We start from the raw sequence: 13,809 nt of genomic DNA, 5'->3' as shown, positions 1-13,809 counted from the left end.
TTAATCATCCCTCTTGCAGAGGAAGTACATTTCAATGGGAGGACCAAATCCCAAAGGAACTGGTCTCATTATTTTGTGAGTGAACACAAACAACCACTTCTGCAGATATGCACATATGGTTTTATTGTATATGTTTGTCATATATGTTCCCTTCATGTTGTCAGGAACTGAGATTCAGATTTCATGGGAATTTTTTTGCAGCATATAACTGAATATATCGATGGAGTGATTGTTAAATGAGCCCTGGGTGCAGCTATCTACATTACTGTTAAACTGGGGAATTTTCCATTTATTCTTAGCATCACTTGATTAAAAAGAAAATATTTGTTTTGAGAGACATTCCCCTTTAAATATAATTGCTTTGGGCCTTGTGCTACTGTCTTTATGCGTCTTCACACATAAACATTTTAACATTCTTTACATGTGCACATATCTCCACATCCACCTTCACCCACTCATCTCTGCTTTTATTCCTTTTTCCACGGCTGCTTGAATTTACATTTTATCCCATTTCTCCTCCTTTTGTTCTCTGTAAAAAGCACTGCCTGTTGTTTTGCATCCTCTTACTCCGGTGCTCCTTCTGCCCTCCTTCCATACCACCATTTTTTTTCTCCCTTTCCCTTCTTCTGCTCCTTCTTCCCTGCCTCCGCTGCCTCCGCCTGTTCTCGCTCCATCTCTTGGTTTCGTTTCATGCTCACATTCTCTCTCTCTCTCTCCCTCATAACACCCCCATCCACCCCAGAGACCGAGCTTGTTTACTCTGTCTTTCCCACATCTCGGCTCTGTGCAGCTGTGACGGTAATCTTTCTTTCAAATATTTGTTTCTTCCATCTCCAGATTTCTCCTTCCTCCCCCCTCCTCCCTCTCCCCAACATTTCTGCCACCTCCGACGTACACGCCTCATTCCATCCCTGAAACCTCAAACTGTGCTCCTTCCAACTCGGCTCCCGGGCACTTTAAGACTTGCCACCTTCAATTCCGATCTACACATTGAGCGCAAGCGAGCCAGCCGGGGCACTCCGGCAAGGCAAGCCCGTAATTTTACTCTGGAGGAATTCAATCAGGTTGCAAACCGGGCGCTTGTGTTTTTGGCCGCCTTTTCTGAAGCTAACCAGTTAGCAATGCCTGTCACCGTCACTGGGCTGCACGCGGCCAAAGAGCTGCAGATGATGATGGATTGCTGTAAAATGACGGTCGCCAGGGAAAGTAATTACCAACTTTGCCTGCAGTGGAAATTCGGTAGATAAGCCCTTTTTCAGAGCAGTCCAGGTAAAGCACCAAGGCAAACAGGTGAGACACATCGAAGGTCAGCACAGAATGGATAGTGACCGACACAATGTAATAATGCCCATATCACACACACAGACACACACACACACACACACGCACACACACAGACAGACACACAGACGCACTGACTTCCAGACCAGCAGCTGAATGTGCTCTCAACTTTCTTTCTGCACGTGTAAGGACACACTAAGGCTGAATAAATGACAGAGTAGCGTGTTCATAGAGGAAATGGGAAGTTTGCCAATAGATCCATGGGTTGAACATTCCATTATGGCTCTCTGATAACCCATTAGCAAGGTTACAGTGATGGTCCTGGATGGTTGACAGCGTAACTGGAACCCAACCAGTGAAGGATGGACATGCAGCAGTGGGAATTGTGGCCGCGCCCGCTCTGTGAAGTGACATTTATTGCACATCAGTCGCTGCTTCCATGACTCAGGCCCTCTACTGTGTTTTAATGGTCACATTTGTGCGTGTGGCATGTGCTGACCCCACATGCACACGTATCATGTTCAGTGAATCGCACGGCCCCTCGCAGATCATGTTCACCACCCAGCGGCTCGCAAAACCGTGATCCCTGCACGACTCGTAAAAATCAATGGAGCACACCGTCATATAAGCGGCTCCTAATGCTCTTCCTGTACGATAGGACACAATTAGATTGCAGCCGTGGCCCGTAATGGCGGGGGCAAGGCAGGTGAACGGGATTGGAAATGATGGTGATTGAAAATTAATCGAATGACCCAACATGGGATCCCGGACATCTGCTGGAACCCCACAGGTAGTCCATAAAGCAGCAGATAATTGCAACGGACGGAATTGGTGTCCCGGATCAGGACTCAGGAGAAATGGTTATCTGACCTCGAATTCAACAAAGGGATGTTTTTTAAAGGAACACTTATATAACAAATACATTATATTCACATGAGGGAAATAATGGTCAATATACTGCAGTAGATCAACACACCACATGGAGGACTGTAGGTAAGTACATGCAGCAACTATTTCTCAGTAGTTTAAGAAAGTAGATTTTTCACAATGTTGATATACACATGGTCTTATTGGAAGTGTCACTCATGGGTCAAGCATCAGTCATGTGCCGGCACTACTTTGCAGCTCTTCGTGATAGTTTTCTCAATAAACACTGTTATAAAGAAAAAAAAATCATTCTGGTTATATATTCGGACGAGATGCGGATGGTGCCTGTGTATTATTCCTCTATCAGCTACTTAACTGGACCCTTTTTAAACTCTGGGCTAAGTTTTTCTTTTCTGTAGAGTTCAGTTCCAGGGCCAAAACACTTCCAGTCTCACATTTTCAGCGCAAAGGAACTTTGTCATCGCATGTTTGGTTCAGCAGTGTAAGTTCTAATAGGCCACTTTCACCTTCGGACTTTTCAGTTAAGTCTAAACCAAAATAACAAGTGTGGAAGCTAATAATAAAACTAGCAGATGCAGCTCACAGGACTGCATGAAGTCTTTGCCTGTTCAAACAAACCTGCCTGTCTACAAACCGCTAAATGTCAAGTATATAAAGACACAGATCACGTGACCACAAGATGTATGGATGTCATACAAAATGCTTTAGTCTAATCCCCAAATTGCGATGTTTGAATCAAATGCAAACAATGTAACAAAGACATCAGACTTTCAGATGTGAAAAAGACCATAGTTTGCAATATATGTGCAAGTAGATCAAGATAATCTGACATTACTATCCTTGGTTACTGTTGCCACAATGAGGGGGGGATGGTTATTTAAATATTACATACATGTTCTTCTCACTGTAGTGACTTTTATTTATAGGTGTGAGCTCGTCACCTGCACTTATTGCAATTACACATTTAATCAGCTTTCACAAAGACATGCATGCTTTTAATTAGTGATCAGACTATGAAAACATGAATCATGATTCTTTTCAGATGCTCTTCCATTCAATCTGCAAATTAATAATCTAATGAGATCAGATTAAAATTCCATTGCAGCAATTGCTGGAATTATTAAAAACAGAATAGTCCAGCCACAGGTAATATGTATGGGAACTGTTTTAAGTTTCCACCGTGTGTTCGTATTATGACAGCGATGCTGCCAGATCAAACTGCACTCGGTGATTAAGGTGATTGCGATTCTGATCGTCCTTGTCCTTGTCCTTCCTGTCTCCTGGTTAGCATCTGCTCAGCCCCTTGAGGTTTGACATCCATTATGCTCTGCCTCCGCGTGTCAGCGCAGCCTCCTGTACTTCACTGCTCTCGGACAGGCCACAGATTTGGCTCCTAAATACGGCTGGCAGGCAGAGATCAGAGGGAGAGTGATTGAATGACAGGAGTTGGATCAAAGTCCACCACGCGCACTATCATACACACACACACACACACACACACTTAGGAAATCCTCAGGTTCCCAGGATATTGCGTGTTGATAGCTCCATCAGATGAAAGGCCACACAGATGCCTGCTCGCCTCCTCAGCTTCCTCCGCCGTAGGTTGGCGCTGAGCTGGCGACGAGACAGATATAAGCAAAGAGAAGAGAGGGCTCTTTTATTTTATTTTATTTCTTCTGCTGCAGTTTACATCAGTGCATTTCTCCTGCTGCCCAGAAGGCTTCCCCTCCTATAGCGAGTGGGTTGTTTGTTTTTGTGGGTAGAGCGAATGGGAGGGCTGGCTTCTGCTGAAAAGGATGATTGGAAAAAGTGGAGCTGGCGTTGATGTTCCCAGAAGCAAATTCCTCCTTCCTCCTTCCTGCAAATGTGAACGAGTGTGCCGTCCACATATACAGACCCAAATATGACCCAAACTAAGATGTTGGTAGTTGGATCAGATGGCGTGTGGACGTTTCAGTCTCCTCAAACAGGCCGCCAGCTGCCTGGTGTGGGGGAGATCTGGTCACCATGGGGATGAGACAGACTGTATTATCTGCTCAGTGGCTGTCTGGCACAAGGGATTGCTTGATGGAGGGACAGGCAGGCAGCAGGATAAGACATGTCTTCCTTTGGCGTCAGGGGCTCTGTTTGCCATCTATGATGCTATTTGATATGTGTGTGTGCATTCGGCATTATGTGTCTTTGGCAGCACATTTTTGAGAGACTGATGTGCCGGGAGCCGTCTGAAAGCAGTGTGCGACTTTACTAAAACACTAGTGCTCTGCCTGTTTGGAATGGGCTGTTTCCTTGGCCTGTGTTAATGCTCAAGAGAAACCCCAGAATTATTCTTTGTCATCACAGATTCATCAAACAGCTCTACAATGCACTGTCACTTTTTTATTGTTGGCATGCTTCAAGTTGTGTGCAGAGCTTTTTCAAAACAGGAAAGCAAGAAAACTTTGTGTTTATCTGGTTTTTCAGCAATCAAGCCCGGGTACATCCATGATCTTGCAAATTGTTTTTTTAGTACCAATTTTAGAGTCGATGTGTTTCATAAAATTAAATCAGATTTGCTTTATTCCTGACTTGTCGTGAGCCCAAAACGAGTTTGTGACATGTTTATCATTTGCTATGTGTCCTTTTCCTGGCTCTTCTTGTACAGATATCAAGGCAGACGTAGGAAAGCAGGATCAAACAAAAAGTGTGAAGCTTGAATAATGGTTAAACACTCACACGACCACTAGCACTCACTTTATACATTATTCCAGGTGTCTCCAGCTCATCCTGATGGATCAGGATCAACAGTTTACTTCTAGGCGGAAATGTTGCAGTAACACAGTTTAATGCCTGTAATGTAATTCTTTTTCTCTTCCTCTCTTGCAGGTATTCCTAATAACATTGGTCCAGTTAGTAAGTAAACAGTTACAAAGGATCCATATGAATGCTTGATGCTTTGCTTTGCCTATTGTGCCACCCTGCAGCATACATCCTCCTCAACTCTGTGCCAAGTGTTCATTTCTGATTCCAACAATCCTACGAAGAATTATCAAAGCTTGAATAACCTTTTCTTTTTTTCTTTTGTGGTGGTCTGTGGGTGTAAGAAATATTTCATGATATGGACGTATTTAAACAAATTTTTTATTGTTCATTTAGTTTATCCAGACTCAACTCAACCAGATAACACTTGCCTGGCTCTGAATGCCGAATGCCATTTGTTATTTTTACCTCTCTCCCAATGCATTATAAATAAATGGCATCTAGACTTTATTAAAGTGTCAGGACCTCTCTGGTGGTATAATGTCACAGGAGGTCATTTTAATATGAGCCACGAGCGCCTCGGCTGGTATTATCTTCGTCAACCAGTAGCCCCCGAGGAGGAGGAGGAAGAAGAGAGGTGCCATGACTCAGGTTACCGCTGCCTGGAAGGCTGTGTGGTGCAGGAACCGCACGACTGTATTGAACAAGTCAAAGTGCATTCACAGCCTGGCTCCACTCTCCTCAGCTGCTCCCACTGAGTCTGTTCGCTTCCCGGGGGCACCACATTGATCAGGCTTGTCACCCCCTCCCTGTCCAATCCCGGACCCACATAGAGCGGCTGGTTAAAGAGAAGTTTCTGATAAACTTGCCCAGTGATAAACTTTCCTGTTAAGTGATGATAAACACCAAAGCTGCCTGTAGTTGTTACTGTCGGCTCCAGATCTATTCTCAGCCTTTAGTGAGTCATGGACGTCCACTGGTTTCATCCAAACATTAGTTGTAAGAGTTGTTGCTTTAATGCAATAGGTATGGATTTAGACACGCAGTGTTATTTGAAAACATTATGAATTCAGTTTCCCTTTTTGTCGGTCACAACATTTGTAATCCACAGATTTTCAAGGTAATTTCTATTTAGTTTTGCTGGGAGTTAGTTGAGAGGACTGATCACTATCTGTTTGTTAAATATAGAGCTGGAACCAGGAGACAGTTGGGTCAGCTTATCATAAAGGCTCAAAGCAGGAGGTACAGCCTTAGCTTGGCTCTAAATAAAGATTGGCATGCTGGTGGAGCCCAGGGACCCAGTTTTAATCCTGGTCCGGCCGGGCCTTTCTGTGTAGAGTTTCCATATGTCTGCAAAAGACATGCAGGCTGGGGATTAGGTTAATTGGAGACTTTAGATTGACCATATACGTAAGATTGTAAATGGTTGTTTGTCTCTTTATGTCCCTGGGATATGTTGGTGACCTTTTCAACCTCTACCCCGTCTCACACCCAATCTTGGCTGGGATTGGATCCAGCTCCCTCTGCAACCCTTTAAGGACAAGCAGTATAGATAAAGGATGATTAGACATCTAAAGCTCCCAGCTAAACTCATCAGGTCTTGATTATTTAATCTAAAGAAGTGTGAAAAAGAGACAAGCTGTATCAGTCTCCTTATTCCATGTGACAGTGGTTTTGATCCTCCCCTCTAACTCTCAGCAAAAAAAGGAACAAGTGTGTCTCACAACACATCAAACTGTTTTTTAAGCTCTATTATATGTGCTAATGTTCATATTTTCAAAAACAATGCTAGTGCCTTACTTTCACTCAACATTAAGTTAATGGTCAGGTGTTTTACCAAGGGACACGTTGGAATCACAGACACAAACACACACACACACACACACACACACTGCTCTTGTTTTCACCATTTAAGGGCTAAGACGATCGCTGGGCAAGTTTCCCACGACGTGCTGTGACAGACGCTGGGTGGAAACAGATTGTTCCCAGGTGGTTTTTAATCAGGCTTTAGAGTGGCGGCCGACACAGGAAGTGAACACTGGCTGTAGAGTCTGTTGCCTTGTCGAGAATCAGAAATGGACACGTGGCCGAGAAGAAAGAAACTCCCTCCTCCTCCTCCCCCTGGTGTTCTCCAACTGCTTGCCTCCACCACCACTGCCTTTCACGGAAGGAATTAAGCCTCAACCACGAGCATGGCCTGAGTTTATAATGTGTGTGTATATGTGTGTGTGCATGTGTGTGTGTACGACTGTGTGTGCATGCTCTTCATACATGCTGTTTGTACATGCATACATATCCACATGATTCCTCTCCGTCCCATCCAAATGCCAGGCCAGATCATGTCCAAAGGCTGACCCTCAAATCCTTTTTAAGGGAAGAGTGCGCATGCTGATAAATCTGTGTGTGTGTGTGAGTGTGTGTGTGTGTGTGTGTTTGTGTGTTGGGTGAGGGGAGTTGGCGATGTAGAAAGGACACTCCGACAAACCACCGTCTTCACTTATCATCCGGATTGTCCCGCAGGGATTAAGAGTTCCCACAAGTGGCCGTACTGTCACAGCAGTCTCTCTCACTAAAAACCAAACAGCAACTCAGTGAAGAGGGTGAGGATGTTTGTGCAAACACAAGCCTGGTTCACGTCCTCGATCTTTAAAGACCTGAGAATAAAGTGCATAAAATGAAGCCGAGGACGTCCTTGATGTTGTTAAATGGTCGAGATGTAAAGCTAAAAAAAAAAATGTAACACTCCACTTTTCATGTTGTTGTTGGAAGGTAATAGATTTCCTTATTGACTTTTCTCAATTCTATTCCAAGTTTATTAAACCAGGCAGAATTGTCTAATGTGGACCATTAAAGTGAAATTAATATTTTTTACACAAAGCAGCCCTGGCTCTGTAAGATTGCATTTCATTACGGGTATGACATTGATTAAAAGCCATCACCACTCATTTAGTTTGCCTTACCTGAACATTCTCCAAATCAAAATAATGAATAGAAGTCAGATGTGTGTTAAATCCAATCAATGGCCAACATGGGATAATTAAAATTAAGTTACTTTACCGAGGAGCCTGTATAGATCCAGGCAGTGCCGGTCAGGCTTAATTCACTCGCTGAATGTAATATTGTTTTTGATGACACCCAAAGAAATGCAAACGTGTTGTTTATGAAAAAAACACACACACCACTGTACAGGTTTGCAGCTGTGAGCCCTGAGTGTGAGATGTGGTGTGCCCACCTTCTTGAGCTCTCTATTTGTAAATGTGTCATTTTCAAAGAGCCTCCGCTGACTTTAACCCGCTGGAGACGCCACGTTGTCACCGATAACCAGAGAAATAGAATAAAACAGGAGTTTATGGGATAGTCTTATGTTCAGCTTCAAACCAAAGACTGTTAATATTAGGTATCAATGTGTAGTCCTGATAAAGTCAAAGCTAAAGTAAAACTAGATTCCGGTGCTGTAATTAAAAAGGTCAAAAGCATTTCCCCATGTGTAAAATGAATTATCTCTAAAACCAGCCTCGTTACGAGCCGTCATACCCCGGCTGATCGGCGTCTTGCCAGGACGCCGCTGGATGTTAATTACCCGCGATTGCATGATTAATGAAGTCAGTGGCGAAAGGACAGAAAGATCAAGTGAAGAGATGAAGGGGCAGGATGAGAAAACTTATCCATATTCCTCCCTCTGCTTGAGTCCTCTCCATTTCCAAACCACAGAGTATTTCCCTGACACGGAAATACCGACTTGTATGTAGTTATGAGGTGATGCTGCCCACAGCAGTCCGTCATTCCAAGTCCCAACACCTGCCATTATTTATTCATTGTTATTCCTCCACCAGTAATACACTGTAATTAGATATTGATTACATAGTCGATGTGATGAATTAAACAAAATGCCCCCTAAAGCCTTAATTTGCCATACATAGTTTAGACCCGCTTGCATTAATCATGACTTCAATACAAAGTTTAAAAGGGTTTTTATCTCTTTTATTTGTTTCCTTCAGTTTTTCACTCATCATCGTCATTGCCATGAACATGCACACACACACACAGCAAGCCCATGTGCGTCACACAAATTACATACAACGTCTCTCCAGTGTCCCTTTACTGGCTCCTTGGATGCCTTCTCTTTGCTCGTCCATGTCAGCCCTGCCCCATTATGTACGTGATGTTCCCTCAGTTTCTGACTTGAGCCATGCTGGACATGTCCATGTCTCCAGTTGTGTGTGTCCACTACCACGTAGTCCCCCCCCACCCCCACCCCACCCCCCTATAGAGCTGCAGGTAAAGTGCATCACACACATGAATAACTCCTGGTTTCTCTCAATTGCACGCAGTTCGGCCGAATGTGTCCTCCCTAGGTGTCGCTAACCGAAAAGAAGGTAGGCATCAAAGATTGTGCAACAATTATGTTTTTCCACAGATTGTGTTCATGTAGAAAGAAAGGAAATAACTGGTGGTAAAGAGTATTTGTGGGTAGCAACTCCCCCCTTTCTGATCTAGGCTGTAGCATTGTCCTGTCTGGCTCGTGATAAAGAATTATTTGGGCTCCTTGAGTGGATACTTGTGTATTAACGGGTGTACTCACGTTGTCACTTCCTGTAATGGCGTGCGTTATCTTCTGTACATTCAGGCATACGCACTTGATTTGAATTAGGTGATGAGACATTCAACACCTGTCTGAGCGCATCAGGAGACGTTTCACATTGGTTTTATGCAGAGTGATGTCAGGTTAGCTTCTTACATCTTGCGGATGTGATGTGCAGCCACATCGCAAACAACTAGCGCACAACCACTCTGTGTTCCCATGGCCGCAGCCAAGCGCACTTGGTGAATGTATCAGGAGCTTATGTCACCCGGCACAATGGCAAAGGCTAAGCCTGTTATTTTCTTTTTTCCCACTGTTTGTTACATGTCTGGAAAGGAATGGAGGGATAGATGTGTTCACTGTGAGCCAGCTTCCTTACCCACGCTCCTCTGCACAAATTTATAGGGTGAAAATTCTTGGCCGGCCTCCCCCAAGGTGGAGAGTAGCTTGTCAGGGGACAGTTTGTGTCTGGGGAAGCACACAGAGGCGTTTAAATTATACAAAGCACTTGTAAATGAAATGAAGCGCTAAAGAGGAACCAAAATATTTGAGTTGTTCGTCATCTGAGGCATTTGCAGCAGATGCTGCTCCGCGCAGCCAACTTCACTTGGCAACGTCACTCTTTATTTCCCAATGCCATCATTCATCATTATTGCGTATGTTTCTTTCTTTTTTTTTTTTTCTTTGAATTTTTTTACAGTTACATTTATTATCAAACACGATGCTCACTATTCTTAATTCTCTGACATCACATGTTTTGTGTTGAATTTTGCAATATCATGTTTTTTTTTGTTTTGTTGTTTGTTTCTTCTTTAATTTGTCTAGTAGCTCCACAAGTTGCATTGTCCACTGCCCCTTCTGTCCACGTTGCAAACAGCAAGCGAGGTAGGAGCCCTGGAATTCATTGAACACATTGCCCCCCCTCAACCCCCAAACCCCAACCCCACCCCCCAAAGATGATCCCCAAGCCTTCTCACTGTGTGAACTGATGTTTCTGTTGAACTGTAAGCCCCCTAACCCCCTGCAGCCCCAACCCAATGCAAGAGCACTCTGCATCCGTATATCCTCATCTCAGTGCCGGACTGATGCTTCTCTCTGTCGAGGGCACGCAGAGGATCCATCCGTCTATGGAATCGTCTCTAAACACTATAAAAGTCCCCTGGAATCATATCTTTCTCAAGGCAAATGAAGTGGGTGTTTGAGCCCACAACTATTTTTGGGGAATGTGATTCTAAGACTCGAGCCTTTTTTTATTCCCCCTTGCGTGAATGATTTATGACCTTAGCCTATTTCGGGAAAGGAGAGATTATTTGTCTTGTGAGACTGAGGTATCTAATGCAGATAGCTTACAGCCGGGAAGGACTCTCTGCTTCAGGTGAAAAGGTAGAGTGGACTAGACGTGCTGCTCCTTCATTTCCGAGCCTTTGTCGGACTGTTAGTGGCCAGACCTGACCTCAATACAGATCCTTAATAACCACAATCCCTTGGACCAAAGCCCCATCTATTCTGGATCCGTGAGTGGGCTTTGTGTCCGAGGGGCTGCCAGCGAGGCTTAAGGGTCACATCTGTCTGCGCCGTGACACATGATGTCAGTGGTCACTCAGCGTGGCAGACTGATCCTCACTTGAAGAGAGCGGAGCCGGGGCCGCCCCCTCCCATCCTGCATCCCTTAGGGCAGGCCTGTCAGTGACTATCATGGAGTGCAGCATGAGGTTTTTGCAGTCCAGCTACAACTCCATATTTCTAATTTAGCGCGACATAACACTGCATAGCGGGCAATGACACACTCTCCCGACTGCAACTCAGCACACGCTCACTTGCCTCACTGACCGCTGTCCCCCAGAAGTTGCGACGAGCCTTTAAAACCAACAACTATAAACGCTTCTGTTTGACAAGTTAAGGGGTTTCTTGGACTTGAAACTTATCAGGCATTTCATTCCACGGGTTCGTTACATGAATCAGGATTCAAAAGTCTCATCTCATCCTCTCCCATCTCCTCAAACTAGATGATCAGCTCAGTAACACAGATACAAAAAACGGGGGTTTTCCCACAGCCTATATTCCCTGAGCTGAAAGATCCATTTCATTCCTGGTTTGACCCGCCCTGCGCTGTGTGGTGCTCCCGATGTGACCGTGTCTCTGTGCCATCATCTCCCGGAGTCTCCCTCGCCTCGTGTTGTGGTTGTGTTTGAAGTGATGTGACCCGTTAGTCCTACTAACGCTCTGCTTCTTTGTGTGATGCCTTCTCCAAACTCCGGCTGTGTCCACGCCGGATTAAACATGAACTGCCCTCTCCCTCTCTCATCCCGTACCCGACATCTCCTCCCCTCACGACGCAGCCTCCATTTTAAACCCTTTGCATGCCATCGCGCCTCGCTCAAGTTCCTGCTAACCCTAACCGCCGTAGCACTCCCCGGCAACAACAGCAGCAGTTTTCTACACTCCCAACCGCGTCTCTCTGTCTCTGTTCTCCCCCTCCACCCCCCCCCCCTTCACACCTCCCTCTCTCTTTGCAAGACTGCGAATGCTTCGGCCACTCCAACCGGTGCAGCTACATCGAGCTGCTAAACACGGTCATTTGCGTGAGCTGTAAGCACAACACTAGGGGCCAGCACTGCCAGCTATGCAAGCTGGGCTACTACCGCAATGCCTCGGCAGAACTGGACGCTGAAAATGTGTGCATAGGTCAGTTCCCCCACTCGGGCCCCTGTCACCGCCACCCTGCTTTCACATGAACACTTTCGCCACCTCACCTCCCGTCTATGATTTGTCACCAGAGAAAGTGTTGCATCTCATCCCCCACCGCTCCATCACCTGTGCGCCCCCCTCCCCCCACCTCCATGTCTTTCAGTGGTCTCCACATCGTCCTCTTCTGCCTCTTCAGCTCGACGGTGTCACCCATTAACCTCCCTGTCAGAATGAGTGTTTGATGGAGGACTCTAGTCTCTCTGCTTTAGTCAGACACACAGGAACTTGAAACTGGTTGTCAGTCTTTCTTCCAGGTATGAATATAATTATCTGCAGAATGAAATCGGGCTTGATACAGTATATTGAAGGTAGCTTGTACTTACTGTACTCTGCAGTTGGTTTCTAGCTTCTAGCAAGGATCTAATACAATAAGACGAGCATTGATTTAAAGCCAGAATGATTCTGATTAGCAGATAGAATAATAAAGTATGTGCACAGACTAATGAAAACACATAAACTATGGAAAATAATAGCATAAAGAGTGGAACCTGGGGGAAACAGTCACTTTTACTGAAACTAACTATTTAACAGATTCCATCTCTTTTGTTTTCGTACCACAACTGAAAAGTGTCTCAAACAGAAACCTGCTGTTTCATTTGTCTTCTTATCTTTATACTTATATCTCTCAGAAATGTCATCCCTTAAGTATCTGCATCATTTGTGAGCAAAAAAAAAATCAGATATACGATTAAGATAATCATTCAAATTTACCTTTCAGCATCTGTAAAAACAGACATATATACGATGACAGATAACTAATCCGTTATCGGTAAAATCAATGCAAGGAGTCAAAAAATGTAAGGCCATTTTCATCAGGTGTTTCCGTTATTATTTCCATGACCTTTATGCAGGCATTCATTCTGTTTTTCTTATGTGGGTACAAAAAATTGCATTCCCACATAGCTCCTGAGGCAGTAGTTTGGTTCTCCGTTGGATTCTTCAGCTGGCATGTGGAGCTCGAGCTCGGAGCGCTCACTGCCATGTGCATATGTGAGTCCTTGGGGGGGTGGTGGAGGTGGAGGAGGGGGAGGGGGTGGTCTGACAGGCGACAAGAGTTCTGAGAGAAATGTCGAGGGCGAAGTCACACCGCCACAGTCCTCCGAGGTGCCACACAAGTGCACATGTCATATACATGAAGTGGCCTCGGGAGTAGCAGCTGAAACCCGTCGGAAGGCGTTGGAAGTCACCGAGGCGTTACCTCGTGCCAAACTCGCCGTCACCCTGCCTCTCTGTCAGTGACCCACACCCCCAGCCCCCCCTACCCCCCCTCCGTTTGTCACCCACCGCCGCCTCTCTCCTCTCGCCCTGACCCCTGGATGCCACTGGGGCGCAGCCACGTGCAGCCAGTGCTGCCGCGGAAGGTGTGATGTGATGGTCAGGGGCTGTCAAAATAGGTGTCACTTGACTGCAGAGTGCTTCAGTCGCAGTGGGAAGCTGGAAGGTCAGCGGAGTGTAGGTAACTAGAGACTCAATAGCTTGTTTTAAAGGAGATCCAAACTAATCACAGGGAGGAACGATTAATGCTAAAGAGGCATTAGAAGGTTATTTCAAATTTGTAGACGGGAAGTAAGATG

The 13,809-nt window shown here is 45.2% G+C and overlaps 1 protein-coding gene across 1 annotated transcript in view; it reads left to right on the top strand.

Moving 5' to 3' along the window:
* The window catches only part of ntng1a (netrin g1a), a 99,823-nt gene that overhangs the window by 77,801 nt on the left and 8,213 nt on the right, over positions 1-13,809 (top strand). Inside the window, exons 4-6 of the mRNA XM_061094320.1 lie at positions 5,032-5,058; positions 9,237-9,281; positions 12,005-12,172. Of these exons, the coding sequence (XP_060950303.1) occupies positions 5,032-5,058; positions 9,237-9,281; positions 12,005-12,172 (240 nt within the window). The remainder of the gene's footprint in view (positions 1-5,031; positions 5,059-9,236; positions 9,282-12,004; positions 12,173-13,809) is intronic.

The sequence above is a fragment of the Limanda limanda genome, chromosome 20, assembly GCF_963576545.1.
Source record: "Limanda limanda chromosome 20, fLimLim1.1, whole genome shotgun sequence".
Taxonomy (NCBI): Eukaryota; Metazoa; Chordata; class Actinopteri; order Pleuronectiformes; family Pleuronectidae; genus Limanda; species Limanda limanda.
Note: the sequence above shows the minus strand (reverse complement) of the source record. Positions and strands in the feature narration are given on the sequence as shown.